This window comes from Triticum dicoccoides, chromosome 7B, assembly GCF_002162155.2.
Source record: "Triticum dicoccoides isolate Atlit2015 ecotype Zavitan chromosome 7B, WEW_v2.0, whole genome shotgun sequence".
Lineage (NCBI taxonomy): Eukaryota > Viridiplantae > Streptophyta > Magnoliopsida > Poales > Poaceae > Triticum > Triticum dicoccoides.
The window spans coordinates 114,075,416-114,092,417 of record NC_041393.1 but is presented as its reverse complement, the minus strand read 5'-3'; the positions used below and the strand labels follow the sequence as shown (position 1 = coordinate 114,092,417).

Here is a 17,002-nt window from a genome sequence, read left to right as displayed (position 1 = left end):
TCCTACGCTTTTAATTTTCCATATGGTTTAGAATCCTTTGAAGCGAACGAGGCCTTAGTTGGGAATTTCTATTTCAGATTGCTTGTGGTCTCGCGGCTTGTGTGCGTGTGGCTGATCTCCAGGGCTGGTGGGCTGGTCTGCCGTGCTGCCGATAAGCATGTTGGTCACATAGGCTTCGGCATGTACGCTAGTATTTCTGCCATATAACTGTACGTAGTATATGAACTATTTTGCAGAAAATTTTGGGTGTACATCTGTACACCATGACCCAAGCTGGATCCGCCCCTGGGCAGTAGTATGTGTGATGTGTGCAAGAGGAAGTAAGTCTTGATAATTAAAACAAAGGTTTTGTTCTAGTAGCTGAAATATTTTTGTAATCTTTGTTCTATTTAATCTAGAGACCAAGAACTGCCGTGTAACTGTTTTCGAAAGAAATTGATCATTACTAAGAATAACCATGCACAATAGAAAGCCTTCAAAGACTTGGATGTTGAGAAAAATTGTAGAGAAGATGATGTTAGAAATGCTCAACCCCATGTTGCTAATTTTAATAGACTTAATAACACTTGTGGATTAAATTGTTTAGAGGAACTTAGTTGAACGATGAACGAGATTATGCCAAAAAACCGTGTTATATTTCTTACATGGCGCTTCAGCTTCTTGTTGGTGCTATATAACCTTACTAATATATGCATGTGTACGTGTGTAACTGTGGTTTCGTCACCTTTCTTAATGTTATGTTGAGGACTTCATTGGCTAATGAACGATCCACCAGAGCCACGACTCGGATTTCGGCTATGAGCACTAAAAATACAAAACACTACCGTGATGATACATGTTTGTCACATTAGATCAAATTTTTAGCAATAATTGTTTTAATAATATAGACATGTGTTGCACGTGCATGTTTACCAATTTTTTTATAACCCGTGCACGTTTACCTTTTTTTTTTTGAGGTGAGTGCACGTTTACCAATGATGAGGAAGGAGCGAACGCGACACAGTAGAGCAGCGTGCGACTGCCCTAATGGGCTGGCCTGCTAATCGATTCTAACAGGAATCGGCAAATAGCACGAGCCTGTTGAAACCCCACATTACGGCCCACCAGCGACGCGGAACGTGCCGACCCAAAGCCGCAGCGAAGCTAAGTTACGCAAATCGCCGTCCCGTGCAGCCGCCGTGGCCCTTCTCTCCTGGCCGCCGCTGCCGTGCACCGCCGCCGCCCGCCGCCAGCGCAACCAGGACAACCCTATCAGCCATTGCGCCGCCACTCACAGGTCACCCTAGAACTCACCATCCTGCCGCCGCATGTGCTAACCCGGGACCTAGCCTGCTCGCGGATCCCTCGTCGCTTCGCCCGACGCGACCCGCGATGCATCGCGCCATGCGGATGCGCTGCCTCCTGCGCCCTCCGCCGTCTTGCAGTGCCGTGCCCCTCGCCACCCCCGCGACCGTCGGCGGTGGCGCCGGGAGATTTGGCGCGCCGGACGGGTCACGGAGGCTGGGCGCGCCGCGCCTGCCGTTCAGCGAGAGGGGGCGCCTCTGCCGGTTCTACAGCTCGAAGGAGGGTGTCGGGAGCTCGGAGACGGCTGCGGGGAGTGGCGGCGGCGGCAGCAGCAGCAGCAACCAGCAGGAGCACGCGCGGCTCGGGGAGAAGGACCAACAGGAGTGGCTGAGCGGCGAGCGGTTCGTCACCGGCTGCAAGAGGCGCGAGTCGCCGTTCCTCACCAAACGGGAGCGCTTCCGCAACGAGTTTCTGCGCCGGGCCGTGCCTTGGGAGAAGAGCAGCCTCACGTGGAGCAACTTCCCGTACTACGTCGAGTAAGCACGATGGAACGCACGCACGCACGCACGCACGCACGCCACCTGTTTGCTGTTTTTCCTCCCTAGCGTGGACTAACTCAGTTGCATTTCACCGCCTCTCCTTTGGGTTGCAAGTAAGAATGCGAAGCAGCTGCTGACCGAGTGTGTGGCATCACACCTGCGGAACAAGGATGCTACTTTGGAGTACGGTTCTCGGCTGCAGTCATCTGGTGGGAGGATATTGCTCCAGAGCTTGCGAGGTGTTGTGCAGGAAGGATGACCATGTTTCTTCCAAATGCGTGTCATTCTGCTTGCATGGATGATAAGATTTTACATTTATTGCAGGAACTGAGCTTTACCGGGAGAGATTGGTAAGAGCAATTGCCCATGAGTTACGAGTGCCATTGTTGGTTCTGGACAGCAGTGTTCTAGCTCCATATGTAAGTTATAATCTCCGCCTATTTTAAAAGCTTAAGACTCCAGTTTTGTGGGCAAACCTAATGGCTCGCCTTGTAGGACAATGGTGAAGATTGTTCAGAGAGTGAGGAAGAGAATGGTCAGGCGGAGTCAGAAGATGAAGGCTCAGAATCAGAAGGGGAAGATGAAGATTATAATGAAGCTAAGTCTGGTGAAAGTGACGACGACGAATCTGTCAAATCAATGGAGGCCCTCAAGAAGTTAGCTCCGCGCACTCTTGAGGAATTGGCCAAGGTGTTTGTTTCTGTTATGCTGCCAAATCATATATAGTATTAAAACATGACATTTGATAATGCCTGCCATCTTGCTCCTTTTATTTTATTTGAATACTGAGCGATGTACCTTTACTTTGTATCTAACAACCTATTTTAAAAATCAGGGGTGGAAGACCTACAAACAAAGAGTTTTTTGCTGTAACATAGTAGATAGTATAAAAGGCTTAATGTTGATATTAGTGTCCTGTAATAAATTTCTGATTAGCAAGTTTGCGTCTAATAGTGTCAGTCTCATGCGATGGTCTTGTTTCGATCTTTTCTTAACATGCTAATTTAATGTTGGACCCGTTTTCCTCCTTTCTTTTTGTCTGCTTCTCATTCTGGCTTAAAACTTATACCTTGAGTTCTTGTCTTAGAGAGTTGTTAGTGCGCAAGAAAATTCTTCAGCAGCAGAAGAATCCACCGCTGAGTCGTCTGAAGAAGGGAAGAGGCCTCTCCAAAAAGGTATATAACTAAGTTTTTTGTTCTTGAGTGTTGACACCGATAATTGGTGTTATTTTGGTAAGTAGCCACTTCCCCCCTTGGTGGAACGAGCCTACCTATTGCCTGTGGAAATTACAGGCTAAGCTCTGCCGTAGGTTAATGTGTCATGTTATGGGAATTAACTCAGGTCTAATTGCTTGTTAAGTACATGCCCATCTGATAATATTCAATCCCTTCATCTTGAATTATCACATTCTGTTTTCTGTGTGTACAACATTCTGCATTAGATAAATGGTTGTCAGCCAGATCGTGAACAATGTACATAGCCAGTAGGCAGTTGCATTCTAGTGTTATTCATTTATTCTTTGTCGAGGTGAACCGAAGCTTCACTAGCCACAAAACACTTGAATGATCAACTACTCTACGCAAACAACTTTCCTCCAAAATTTAGGACATGTTTGGTTCAGAGACTAAGTTTGCCAACATTTGCTACACTTTCTTGCCATACATGGCTAAGGTTTGGCGATCAAAATTGGCGCCACACTTGAGGCAATCTTGCCACATTTTTCTGAGTCAATGACACGTGGGGATTGCATGAAAAGAATCTTGCCACAAGTGTGGCAGCAAACTAAACAGGGGACTAACTCAGTCAAACTTGCCTAACTTGTGTTGTGGCAGCCTTAGTATACCAACCAAACATGCCCTTAGATCTTAGTATTGACAAGAAGCTCAGTACTCCAGCTATTTTATGAGAATGAGGTCAATATAATTCAGCTGTACCACTTGCTTAAGTTTCATAGGATTGTACCTATTGGTGAATACGAAATTCAGGCTGGACCATTTTAATACGTACCGTACTCTATATGAAGACATCACCAACTTTCCTCATCACTGTTTCAGGTGACAGGGTGAAGTATGTTGGAGAGTCAGTGCTTGTTGAAGCAGATCACAGGTACTTGTTGGTAGTTCTGCTCTCTTTTTGGTCTAAGCCACTTTTATCATGATATATCTTCTTTTGCATTGAACTTCTTTCAACTTATTAGACTCATGTACTGTACCTCACTTGATTTGCTACTTTTAAGGCTAAGCAATACATGTGCCTTTTAGCTGACCATGTCATCATTCATGGATTGATGCATTCATGCACATACCAGTGACATGACTGCTATGTGTTATATGATGTGATGAGTTTCACCATGAAGTTCACATATTGTTAGTCTGTTCATGTTGTTGGTTGTGTTGCCGTAAAGGAGTTTATTTCTGGAAAAAGTTAATAAGCATTAGCATTGATTATTCATCAGACCTGAATAGTAACAGAAAGAGCTTCGAACTCAAAATTTTCCAACCGATGGGCATTTTAATGCACGGGCTGCAGTTGTGGGAGATGTGTGCCTATGTATATGGAGATGCTTGTGGAGCAAGCACAGACAGAAAAATGGCTGGACTTTTATGTGTGTAGGACTGGCCAGTGGCCACCTGGGTACTTGCTGATCCAGGTGTACGCATAGTTGCATGTTTGTTCATTTGAGTTCTTGTGTGTGTTGTTAGTTCTCTCTGCATGCATGCTTACTTGCATTAGTAATGCTGGCGAGGTTGGTGCCTGGTGTCGGGAGGGCATGTAGCACATGTTTGCAGTGTTCATTCTCTGTCATCTAACATAGCTACGGACCGTCTTACTAAGCTTCTTTCACTTATCATGATGCATATCATCTTTCATATCACAGGGTCATTTTGGGGAAAATACCAACTCAAGAGGGAGCAGCAGAAGCTTTTACCTTTATTAGCGGCAGGTGGGTGGATAAATCTTTTCTCGAATAGGTTAAGAAGACTTTTGTCTGCATGCCTTATTTCATGTCTGTCTGCATCTTTAGCTTTTCATGCCTTTGGATAGTTGTTATCTATATGGGTAGATTTAATTTTTGAAGTTTCTCATTTCAACAATATGGGTCAACAAAAATCTTGAGTTGGAACCATATGTTGTTCATGGGCATATTCGGAAACTTCTGTAAGTTCTGTTGAATGCTTTGCTGTGCTTATACATATAATTTATGCGTCTTTAGTTTGATTTTTACTATGCTTCTGTTCATCTCAGTAGTCCATGTCGGCATTGTTTCTGATGAATAATGATTTGGTTTCACATTTTTACTTCTTATGATATTGCAAGCTTATCACTGAACATTTTTAGAATTCACTATTTCCTTATGTGTTTTTTATAACTCAACATTCTTCGAACTGTTAAAATTGCAGAACTTTATCAAATGGACAGCGTGGAGAGATATACGAGATCAATGGTGATCAAGTGGCTGTTTTATTTGACCCTCCTGAGGAGAAGCTGGATGATGGTAAAAATGATGAAGCTAACAAAGCGCAAGATGCTAAACCATCAGTTTGCTGGGTTGACAGTATGTTTCTATTCTGAAGCATCCATATCTACATTCAGCTTGGATACTTTGCAATTTTAACAATGATCTTGTTTGTAATTTTAGTTCAGGATATTGTGCATGACAATGATACTGAGGCGGAAGATTGGCATATCGCGATGAAAGCATTTTGTGAGGTAATTTGTCACACAATATCTTTTGTATGGAACATTTTTTTTCTTGACATTTCTTGTCTTTGTGCATGCATACATTTGCATAGCTTTGACCACCATTCTATGCTGGGTACACTTGGTGTGATGCTTGCGTGCTGCAATTGCAGTGTGTGTTCCATCTGGTCTGCTCAGTAAACTTACCTCTTCTGGATTCCCTTTGCTTGTACAAATAGGCACTGCCATCTCTTCAACCAGCCATTGTTTACTTTCCGGACAGTTCACAGTGGCTTTCTAGGGCAGTTCCAAGATCAAATCGCAGAGAGTTTATCGAAAAGGTAGAGGAAATGTTTGACCAGCTTAATGGACCTTTAGTGTTGATATGTGGGCAGAACATACTCGAGGCAGCACCCAAGGATAAAGATCCAGTAAGCGACAGAAACTCATCTAGTCCCATTCTCACCTTCCTGCATTCTACTCCCTCTGTCCCAGAATATAAGAACATTTTTGACACTATGCTAGTGTTAAAAACGTTCTTATATTTTGGGACGGAGGGAGTATTATATATATTTCTTTTCTTACTTTTGTTATGAATAAACACAGAAGGAACTGGTGTTTCACAATCTCTCTCGCCTGTCTCCACTGGTAATTTCTTGCTAATCTATTCAAGAATATGTGTTTGTTTCGTGGTTTTTCTCTGTTACAACTGATTGAGAAAACATCCTCATTCTCCCATCTAGCTTTTTAATTGTCTCTTGTGCTCATCTAGCCATCTAGGTATTAGTTATGGCACAGTATGTGGCTAGTTTATTGCATCTATGAGGTCTTCAACCAGAAGAGACCTGCAAAAGTATCATGCTATTTTCCCTTGCTCTTTTGTATCCTCATTTAGCCGTTCCCTCATTTGTTTTGTGTTACCAGTGATGGGTAACTGGGGTGAAAGAAATTTTTAGCATTGATAGCATGTATACATTGCTTAACCTAACCTGCTAAATATTCCCATGGGCTCTGTTCATTGTGCTCATAGAGTAAGGGATATGTTTGATATAGCTGGATAAGTTAGCAGTTGACTGCTTGGTATGCTAGCTTGCGTGACCTCACATCATTTTTATTTTTGAAGAAAATTCAAAAGCAATCCCATATATGCTTAGTACCTGTGCCAGATCAAGGTGAGAATAAATGCAACATTATAAGCCTGCTAGCAAGCAAGGCCCTGGCCAGACCTGGTCGAAACAATGTTTGTCTTAGCTGATCCAGGTTGGCCGCCTTACCAGGTGCCCAACTCCAGACAGGTCTGGCAAAGACTGCCTGGTGGCAGGTTGCTGGTACTGTACTGCACTGCACTAGACTGTAGATAGTTGCAGAGAACGATTAACAAATCTACAGTCGGTTGCAGAGAATTGTTATAAAATCTAGTTGGTTGCTGAGAATAATTATCAAATCTAGTAAAATATTGCTGTCACAACTATCAGAAGAGTCTTGCCGTAAGTTTATAAGTCAAAAACTAGCATAATGGAAGTGCTTTTATGAAGCCACCACAATTTAAATGCACCCTCCAAAATCGGCAATGCTTTTCATTGTTAACCTAACAAATTCTCTACCTTAGCGAAGTAGGTAGAAAACATAATTGGGTCATTCTCTGCCTTGTTGCATGATGTTCTGCAGTCGAATTTACATTGTTCCTGTGAGCTACTTTTCTTTGCAATAATGTCTTGGAGAGTTGGTTTCATTTATGGTGGGATTGCCATAGCAAATGGCTAAAAATTTGTACTTGGTTGAAATTTGTATTTTTTTCAGACATCCTTGAAGAGGCTGGTAGGGGGACTACAAGGGCGGAAGCCTTCAAAGTCCAATGGCATAGCGAAACTCTTCGGAAATAAATTCTATATTCCTTTTCCAAAGGTAAGTTTACACCATTTTAGTCTCCAAAAGTACTATTATGTTATTCAGTGTTGATTGCACTCTCCTGCTGATCTGAAAACGTACAAACTACAAGCCCTCCTAGTTTGGACAATGCTGTTATCTTTACAGCTGTGTGATACTTCTTTTTATGTTCAGGATGATGAGCAACTGAGAGAGTTCAATAACCAGATTGCGGAGGACAAAAAAATAATCGTTTCAAGGCATAACCTTGTAGAATTGCACAAGGTATTGGAAGAGCTATCTGAGCTCTAATCAGTAGATTTAGTCAATTGCTTTTCATTTCCATTACTTGACCAGTTGACCTACATATGACAACGACTGATTCGCTTCCCCAAGTGCTTGCGTGTAAGTCCTGACATGTAAATGCAGGTGCTTGAAGATCATGGGCTATCATGTGAAAATCTGTCGCATGTGAAGTTAGAGGGCATTATTCTGATGAAGCAAAGTAAGTCTGCTAACCGGATCCATATTATGATGCATATCCTTTTTCCCTGAATCATGGTTGCCTGTGCTGCTTATGTGTGAATAGATCATATGAAAGTTTGAATTAAACAATGTCCGGCTTCAAGTTTATTGGTGCGCATGATTATTGTTCTGGTGTTTGGGTGGCATACTAGCATGCATTTTCATTTATTGATCCTACGGTAGTTCTAACTCAACAATGTTATTCTTGTTAAGGAACCTTTGTTTGCACTGTGCATATTGATCCCAGTTGAACTGCAACTGGAGTACATGACCAGTGCTCAGTCCGGGCGCATGGGCCCAAAATTGTGAAGTTGCATCACCTTATGATTGGCATTATAAGCTAAATAAAATTAATACTCCCTCGTAATGAATGTAACACCTCTCACCTGTCTTAGGTACAACCTTTTATCTCTTATAAATTCCTCTAGTCTGCTCTGGACTTTCTCTTTCTCTGCCTTCCTTTTCCCTATGAATCCCCCATATTCCTACCATATCCCCCGTTCCTCTCCAGCTGACCGCCGGCATAGCTAACAGCAAGTTGATCTAGTTTTTAGGCTACTGGTTTTTGTGTTTGAGGTTCCTCCTCCCAGTGTGAAGTTGTTTTTTCCCTTGTTGATTTTAGTGTTTATCATCATAGCTCGGCACCTTTGGATCTGGGCAGCGACATGGGTTAAACCACAGGCGTCAACTTCTCTGTCTGTTTCTCCTTCCTTCGTTCTTTAGTTGAATTCCAGATCTGAACTACCTAGGGTTTACACTTGATGCTCCTTACCGTCTTCAATCACCAATCTCTGGTTACTGTTGTTGGAGTCCCCAACATCATCGGTATACAATGGTGTAGGATGCAGCTGCATGGCATGCCACCTTGTTTACACGACTTGTCGTTGGCGATCACCAAAGTTCCTCCATCAGTCCTAAATGGCAATCGGGCCAAGGAGACCCTCTCCTCATTCCTCAATCCTTACTTGCTGAAATGCTGCAGTTGCTAGATCCAACCACAATATCGTGGTCAACAAGCTGCAACAGCCATCCCTTGGCAGATGTATCCTCGAAATATGCTTGTATTTGTTTTCTCGTTGCTGCAGGTGCTTGTGGGTGTATGACTGCATGGTGATGAACTTTTATCACGTCATCAAAGAACTTAAAGCGTCTTAAGTTGGAGCAGGACAGTTACTTACTGCATGCATTTGTAATTTTCTATGTGGATGCAGGAGCGGAGAAGGTCATTGGATGGGCTAGAAGTCACTATTTGTCGTCAGCGATTAGTCCTTCCATAAAGGGTGACAAGCTAGTCATTCCCTGTGAGAGGTATTTCCTCAGTTGTCTGGGCATTCAGTTGTATCTATGGCTGGGCACTGACTGTTGATATCTTTTCTTCTTTGAAGTCTGGACCTAGCAATCGAGAGGCTAAGGGAGCTGGAGGCTTCAACTAAGTCACTTTCTGAAAACATGAAGGTAATTTAAGTTGTTTGGTTGTTCCTTGGAGTTAACCATGTCTGTTCTTATGTATCAAGATTATGCTGTGATGATGTCCAACCTCAAAGAGTGTCTTGCTGCAGATGTTGGCAAAAGATGAATTTGAGCGCAATTTCATATCAGCAGTTGTACCTCCCCATGAAATTGGAGTTAAATTTGAAGATATTGGCGCTCTTGAGGATGTCAAGAAGACACTGGATGAACTTGTTACTCTTCCAATGAGGAGACCGGAGCTTTTCTCGCGTGGGAACTTGCTAAGGGTAATAATGCTTTCCCTTTGCATTTTTATATGTACCTGTAGCATTTTGTGCTTCATAATACTGAATTTGATCCCTTGTTCCATATGGGCTTACAAACTACTGTAACTGCCAATTTATAGCTAGGCAACATTGAATTAGTATCCCAACACAGAAAGAACCTTAGTTTTATCTTTAATTCCTAACTTCTAAATAGAAAAGGTACTTGTGATTTTCATGGGGTGTCTGGTGCTATGCCTCTGGAAGTTTGTTTAGTGCTCAGCTAATACTCAATGTTACCCGATGTTGTTTTATAATTAATGATTACGGAGATTTTAGCGGAGAGGTTTTCCTGTGGATGTCTACTAAAGCAGAGAAAAGAAAATCCTAAACGTACATAATTGGTCCTCTGGTCTAGTGAGTTGGAATTTTTTTAGTGAGCCAGCACTAGCATTACAAGTCTGCAGTAGATGAAACAATGAATCGGGTTGCTATCCTTAACCAAGACTCAGGCTAGAGGGTTTTCCTTTTTCCTACAGTAATTTCATTCCTGATATGGTGAAGTCCTCCCCACTTGTGCCAAGAGGTCCTGGGTTCGAACCAGCCTCTCCGCATTGCACTTTGCAGGGGTAAGACTAGGTTCCTATAATCCCTCCCCAGACCCCACCTTGTGTGGGAGCTTCTATGCACTGGGTCTGTCCTTTAATTTCATTCCTGATATCCAATACCATTAACAGTAAATATTACATCCTTATAACTTCATGCTTTAGGGATTCAGGATAAATTGCTGTAGTGGTACTAATGTGATGCCATTTTATGCCATACAACACGACTCAACTTCATAAATCAAGTTCCCAAGTCCATGAAAAAACACTGCTAGAATTCTTACAGCACTTCCTATAAAATAAGAATATCTCTGAAGAAACGTCTAAATCTTAGTTTGCTTTCTTAGATGTGTGCTTCTGTATGCATATTTTTATGGTTTTCATAGTTGTATGTTTAACATGATGTATCTGTATGGACCTTTGTTCAGCCTTGCAAAGGAATATTGCTTTTTGGGCCTCCTGGAACTGGAAAAACTCTTTTGGCAAAGGCACTTGCGACAGAAGCTGGAGCAAATTTTATCAGCATAACTGGTTCTAGTCTCATGTCGAAGGTAAATTTGTTTGAATTCGGCGTATAGGAGTTATATTATGTGAGAACTGAATGGAATGTTAATGATGAATCGCTTCTATATTACCTGAAGAGTCCTTTCTCCTATTCGACCATATCCTGCACCATTTTTATGTTTTTTCAGTTCACAAAAAATTGCGTGGTTAGCTCCCTCGGCTCCTCCTGTATCAAATGTACTGTTAGTTGCATATTGATAGCAGCATACCTGAAGCAACCAGAACACTTCATCGGATGTGTAATACAGCAACACTGAACATTATCTTTGTAAACAAAGACTATGGCAGTAACCATTTATGGTTTGTCAGATGGCACTAGTCTGCCACCTTTCCATGTAATATGCTGGTACTATAGTGATAGTCAAATCTTAGTTCCTAGACCAATTTCAGCACTGCATTGATCTACAGTTTCTCCCCGCTGCGCGTGCGGCTTGCTGCTTTACATGAAATAATGAAGCAAAATGTCGAAGTTCATCTCTTGTGTGAATTTTCTTTCCTGGAATGTATCCATTATTTGACAACTTTAATTCACTACCATCATTTTCTGTCAACAGTGGTTTGGAGACGCTGAGAAGCTCACCAAAGCCCTTTTCTCGTTTGCAAGTCGGCTAGCTCCTGTTATCATATTTGTGGATGAGGTGAGTTTTCATTTGATCAAACATACTGAAGTAGGTGTTTTATATTCAGGACGGCATCCTTATCATTTCGACAGGTCATGCGGAATCTCCTGACTCATGCAATTTTGATTTGCTAATGGTAGGTTGACAGCTTACTTGGTGCACGGGGTGGTGCAATGGAGCATGAAGCAACGAGAAGGATGCGCAATGAATTTATGGCAGCTTGGGATGGTCTAAGGTCCAAAGAGAGTCAAAGGATCCTTATTCTTGGTGCAACAAACCGTCCATTCGATCTAGATGACGCTGTAATACGTCGTTTGCCTAGGAGGTAAAATCTGCATTGATGTGCTTGTGTTGTGCCTGGGAGAATATTATTTTAGCTCGAGTAACTTAAATGTGATGATATGTCAACATGACCCGCAGGATATACGTGGACCTTCCGGATGCGCAGAATAGGATGAAAATTCTCAAGATATTACTTGCCAAAGAAAACCTAGAATCTGAATTTGGATTTGACGAACTAGCCAATGCAACAGAAGGTTACTCTGGGAGTGACTTGAAGGTATCATGCTCAAGCCATCCACAGCTGTTGTATTCTTCTCCCTCGCGTACCAAATTATCTGCTGTCCACTTACTTCACCTATGTGTAACTCGTTTGGTGCATTTTCCTGCAGAACCTATGCGTAGCTGCAGCATACAGGCCAGTTCATGAACTGCTAGAAGAAGAAAAGAAGGTGGCACTTCCTTGCCTTTAGTATTACTTGTTGCATTCTAAGTTTATTCACCATGGGTCTTCCTCTTCATGTCTTTGCTCACCTGGTTGCCACCTTCTCTTAGGGGGCTGCGGGCAGTGCGAAAACTTCTTTAAGGTCCTTAAAGTTGGATGACTTTGTCCAAGCGAAAGCCAAGGTAATTAGAAACCGGTTGTCAATTGACTGCACTGCACACACTCAGGGTTATTTATGTTTCATGTTTGATTGTTTTCTTTTTCGCTGTGTAGGTGAGCCCATCCATTGCTTTTGATGCCACGAGCATGAACGAGCTGAGAAAATGGAACGAACAGTACGGCGAAGGTGGCAGCAGGAGTAAATCGCCATTTGGGTTCGGCAGCTAACATGATTCCGGTAGCAATTTTGCCACACTGTATCACTTGTAGTACCAATGTGCTCCGATTTAGCCATAGGGAGTCAGATAAGCCATAGCGCTATTTCGTTTGAAACTTTGATGTACGCCTTTTGCGGTTTTGCCTGTGGCGTCCACTCTGCTCCTTTCTCCACTTTTCGGTACTCACCTAGACCCTATTTGACCGGTACTACGGCGGCCCTGTTTTGTCGAGAAACACACGCTGAAGAACACGGGAGTTTCCTGAGCCTGTGTGATAGCGATACACGGGGTCGCCCATTTATTGTGTTGTACGCTGTTGCCGCCGAGGCCTGATCAAAATGTAAATAGATCCAGAAGTTTTGTACCCAGAGGCTGACAGTGTACGCCTCTAAAATAAACCACATATTCTGTTGCTTCGTTTCTACTGTTTGTTTTTTCCTGACTGGATAATTATTTCTGCACGAATATCTGCTTAAGGATAAGCCAAACGTGCTTTTATTTCTTGTGTTCCACATTTATATCGCCTCTGTTGCTGCTGCCGTTTCGCTGTAGCCACATAACCGCCTGGGTACGTTGTTTCGGCTCGGTTCTACGCCGGGCAAGAGCTGGCGCTTGGTACGTTTGTCCCTTCCTGGTTCCAGTCTTTAACCGGCAGAATGTAGCTCCTGCTATATTTTTCAAAATTTTCGTCTTCGTACGCTAACTTAACTAATTCGGCACGTTCTACTAGCAATTTATTTTCTGCAGACGACACCTTTTTGTGCATGGCAGCATGCACCTTCCTGTTGTACTAAGGGCATCTCCAGCCGCGCCCCCAACAAGCCCCCCCCAGGCCACTTTTTCGGCGTCGGCACCGAAAAAACGGCCCAGTCGCGCCCCCAGGACGCCGAAAAATATCGGTTCGGACCTTTTTTTCGCCCGGCGGTCACAGGCCGAACCCGGCGCGCTGGGGAGCTGTTGGGGGCTTCGGCTCTAGGGAAAAGCACGCCTGGCCCACACCGACAGGGGAAAAGTCAAGGTTTTCTTCCCCCCGACTCGCCTCGCACCCCCGCGCCCTCGGCCACCACTAGCTATATCCCGGCGACGGCCGCCGGCCTACTCCGCTAGATAGCCATTCCCCGCCGAAAAATAGCAGCGCTTCGCCGCGGCAGCCCCTCCCGCAGCAGCTGGGCGTTTCCGGACGCCGTTTCCGGCCGCGGAGGCGCGGTTTAACGGTGGGTACACGCCCACCGAGCGCAAGGTGTTCGGCGTTTTGACTGTGTCGGTGATGGACTCGGATGAGGAGGAAGAGCTCGCCACGCTGCTGGAGGAGGAAGCCGCGGCCGACGTCCAGGAAGAAGAGCATCTGATGGTGCTCGCCGCCCTCGCCCAGCTGCTGGCGAGCAATGAAAAGCCGCGTCGAGGTGGCTCGGCGCCGGGGCGGGTGAAAGCAAAGAACCGGCATCGTCTGCACGGCTACTGCATGCTCTACTCCGACTACTTCGCCGATGCTCCACTTCATGGCGAGAGAACATTTCGGCGCCGTTATCGGATGAGCCGAAAGCTCTTCCTCAGAATTGTGAATTCCATCCGGGAGTTCGACAACTACTTCAAGTGCAAGATGGATTGCACTGGCGCTCTTGGATTCACCTCCATCCAGAAGTGCACGACAACGATGAGGATGCTTGCATATGGAGCTCCCAGTGATTCACTCGACGACTATGGGCGCATGACCGAGTCCACCAGCATAGAGTGTTTCTACAAGTTCTGTCGGGCAGTGGTGGCAGTGTTTGGGCCACAATACTTGAGAACACCCAATGCGGAAGACACTGCTCGGATCCTAGCCCAGAATGCAGCAAGAGGATTTCCTGGGATGCTTGGAAGCATCGACTGCATGCATTAGAAATGGAAGAACTGCCTATTTGGTTGGCAGGGGATGTACAAAGGCGCCAAAGGCGGTTGCAGTGTGGTGCTTGAGGCGGTAGCCACACAGGACCTCTGGATTTGGCACTCCTTCTTTGGTATGCCAGGAACTCACAATGACATCAACGTGCTGCAGTGCTCTCCTGTTTTTGCCAAGCTCGTTGAGGGCCATTCTCCTCCGGTGAACTTCGAGATCAATGGGCACCAATACAACAAGGGGTACTATCTAGCTGACGGCATCTATCCGAGATGGTCGACATTTGTGAAGACGATCTCAAACCCTGTGGCAGGAGGCAAGAACGCCTGGTTTGCGAAGGTTCAAGAGGCTTGCAGGAAGGATGTCGAGCGGGCATTTGGTGTGCTCCAATCTCGATTCGCTGTTGTTCGGTACCCCGCTCAGACCTGGTCGAAAGATCAAATGTGGGAGATCATGACTTGCTGTGTCATCTTGCACAACATGATCATCGAGAGCGAGCAAGAAGACCCAGTGTTTGACACTGAACCATACTACAGGCAGGGTCCTCTAGCCGAAGTTGATCACCAGCTACCGGCAACTTGGACTGCCTATCTCAGTATGCGTCAGGAGATCCGAGACCCACAGGTGCATCATCAACTGCAGAAAGATCTGATTGAGCACCTATGGAGGCTCAAGGGGGACGCCGCGTGATGAAATACGAGTTTTTATTTGTTGAACTATATAATTTGTATTGAACTATTTGTTGTTGTAGTATTTTGTTGAAGTATTTGATTTTTCTGTGATGAAATATGTGTGTGTTGATAATTGAACGCCGAAACCACGCCGAATATGGGCCTATTCTCGCCCATATGGGCCGTTTATTCGCCGAAATTGGGCTGCAAAGTGGGCCAATTTCGGCGCCTGGGGACGAGCTGGGGGCGACGACTGGGCGCAAAACCGCCCCCAGCGCCGAGTGTATCGCCGGCTCGCTCCCAGGCGGCGCTTTTAGACGCCCTCTGGGGGGCCAACGGCTGGAGATGCCCTAAGCACATCGCATGTCCGCCTGTATGCAAGAGCTGATGGGCGTCATCAGATTGAACCAAAATCTCTTCTGCCACGGTACGAACTTATACAACAGAAAATAACACAACATCTGAGAAGGGATCGCCCCCCCCCCCCTCTCTCTCACTGTACTATGTACGGCTGTTTGGTATCTACCCACACTTTGACACATCAAGTCAGGTGGATATTTGGTTCTAACCATACCCAATGCAAGATTCTTTTTGTGATAAATAAGCAAGGGATAAGTTAGGTGTAACATGATTCCCCGAGACAAGCCAAAAATGTGGCTAAGAATTTGAACGTTAGGTTAAACAAGTTTGACAAACATAATGTGACGAGCTATGACAAAGTTAGCCACGAACCAAACATGCCCGCTCAAGTGTCAGGAAGGAGGTTCAGATGAAGCCTGAGGGTGTGCCATCTGAGTCTTGACTAAAGAGTTGGTATCTTGGGATACAGGAAGGGAAATGGAAAGAGAGATGAAAATCAACCGCCCGACAAGAGGGTTTACGTACAACTCTAAGTTGTACTAAGCCAGCGACAGAGTTGGGATGGGCGACTCTCCTGGCGACCTTGCGTGCGGCTCCGCCGCGCCCTCCCCCTCGCCGCCGGCACCCTGCCTCGCCCCTCCCTCCTCCGCGGCCCCGCTGTCGCCCTCTTCGGCGGCCACCCCCTCCGCCGCTGCGTCGTCAGACCGGTTTTGCTGGGCTGATTGCGCTGAGGATCCCCCGTCCTCCCCCCTCGTCACCTCCTGCCCCGGCTCCTCCCCCCTCCGGGCTCCGGTCATCTCCTCCCTGCCGGCCTGGGGACTCAGCCCCCCTCGTGAGGGGTTCGGCCCCCGGCAGGCGGGCGCCCCCCTCCCCCCCTCGGCTCCCCTGAGCCCTCCTCGGGCTGTCGCCGCCCAAGGCGGGACTTTGGCCGGTCGGGCTTCGCGCCGCCGGCGCGGGCGTACCTGGGGCGTGGCTGGGCGCTCCGAGAGGGGCGCCGCCCGCTCCTCCTGGCGCCACCCGGTGGTGGTGGCTCGGCCGCCGGGTCCCCCGCCCCCCTCCTCCTCGCCGGCTCTCTCCCTCCCTCCCTCCCTCTCGCTCAAGGCGCGCCGCTCCGCCCCGTACCGGCCGTTTATTGCGCATTTCGGGACCTCCGGTCTCCGGGTGCGGGCTGTCCGGGGCGCCGTGGCCCCTCCTCCTTCCCGGGCTGGCACCGCGCCGGCGGCGGCGCTGGTGGCTGGCTCCGGTAGGGTTCCATTCCTCTTCCCCGAACCCTCTCTGAGCGTGGGCCGCTCCGCGCGGGCGGATGGGCTGCTGGGCCCTGGCCCGCCCCGGCTACTGGACCCCCCGCGCCGGCTGCTAGGCCCCCTGCGGCTCGCTTCGGGCCGGCCCGCCTCGATGCTCCCCGTCCGGCCCAGCATGGACCGGCCAGCTCCTTGCCCTAGGCCCAGATCGGGGGAAACCCCCTCGATCTGGCTCCCGTGTGGATTTCCCCTGCCTCCTCCCTCCTGCGCCGCCCCACTCCCCTCCCGCCTCGCAACACCCGACTCCCTCTCACCCTCGGTGATCCCCACCGCGCCCCCTCCCCTCCGGCCGCC

At 46.6% G+C, this 17,002-nt stretch overlaps 1 protein-coding gene across 2 annotated transcripts; it reads left to right on the top strand.

The window, feature by feature from the left end:
* The first annotated feature begins 1,163 nt into the window (after window positions 1-1,163).
* LOC119337098 lies at window positions 1,164-12,921 on the top strand. 2 transcript variants are annotated; one of them, XM_037609210.1, is made up of 24 exons: window positions 1,164-1,820; window positions 1,938-2,062; window positions 2,148-2,242; window positions 2,319-2,513; window positions 2,911-2,998; window positions 3,878-3,929; window positions 4,702-4,767; window positions 5,225-5,379; window positions 5,464-5,534; window positions 5,744-5,935; window positions 6,111-6,152; window positions 7,305-7,409; window positions 7,566-7,655; window positions 7,800-7,875; window positions 9,107-9,203; window positions 9,281-9,350; window positions 9,455-9,631; window positions 10,641-10,763; window positions 11,331-11,414; window positions 11,537-11,721; window positions 11,817-11,955; window positions 12,068-12,127; window positions 12,231-12,302; window positions 12,394-12,921. In XM_037609210.1, exons 1-24 carry the CDS (start codon window positions 1,372-1,374, stop codon window positions 12,505-12,507), a joined length of 2,922 nt encoding a protein of 973 aa, XP_037465107.1. In that variant the 5' UTR covers window positions 1,164-1,371; the 3' UTR covers window positions 12,508-12,921. The 2 variants fall into 2 exon arrangements, with proteins under 2 accessions (XP_037465107.1, XP_037465108.1); XM_037609211.1 differs by lacking the exon at window positions 6,111-6,152.
* Window positions 12,922-17,002: the final 4,081 nt, after the last annotated feature.

Bases quoted from the DNA above. Each gene is read 5' to 3' on its own strand.
- LOC119337098 (XM_037609210.1), top strand. From the start codon at position 1,372: ATGCATCGCGCCATGCGGATGCGCTGCCTCCTGCGCCCTCCGCCGTCT. The intron at 6,153-7,304 runs GTAATTTCTTGC...TATTTTTTTCAG, and splicing joins TCTCTCGCCTGTCTCCACTG to ACATCCTTGAAGAGGCTGGT. The intron at 9,632-10,640 runs GTAATAATGCTT...ACCTTTGTTCAG, and splicing joins CGCGTGGGAACTTGCTAAGG to CCTTGCAAAGGAATATTGCT.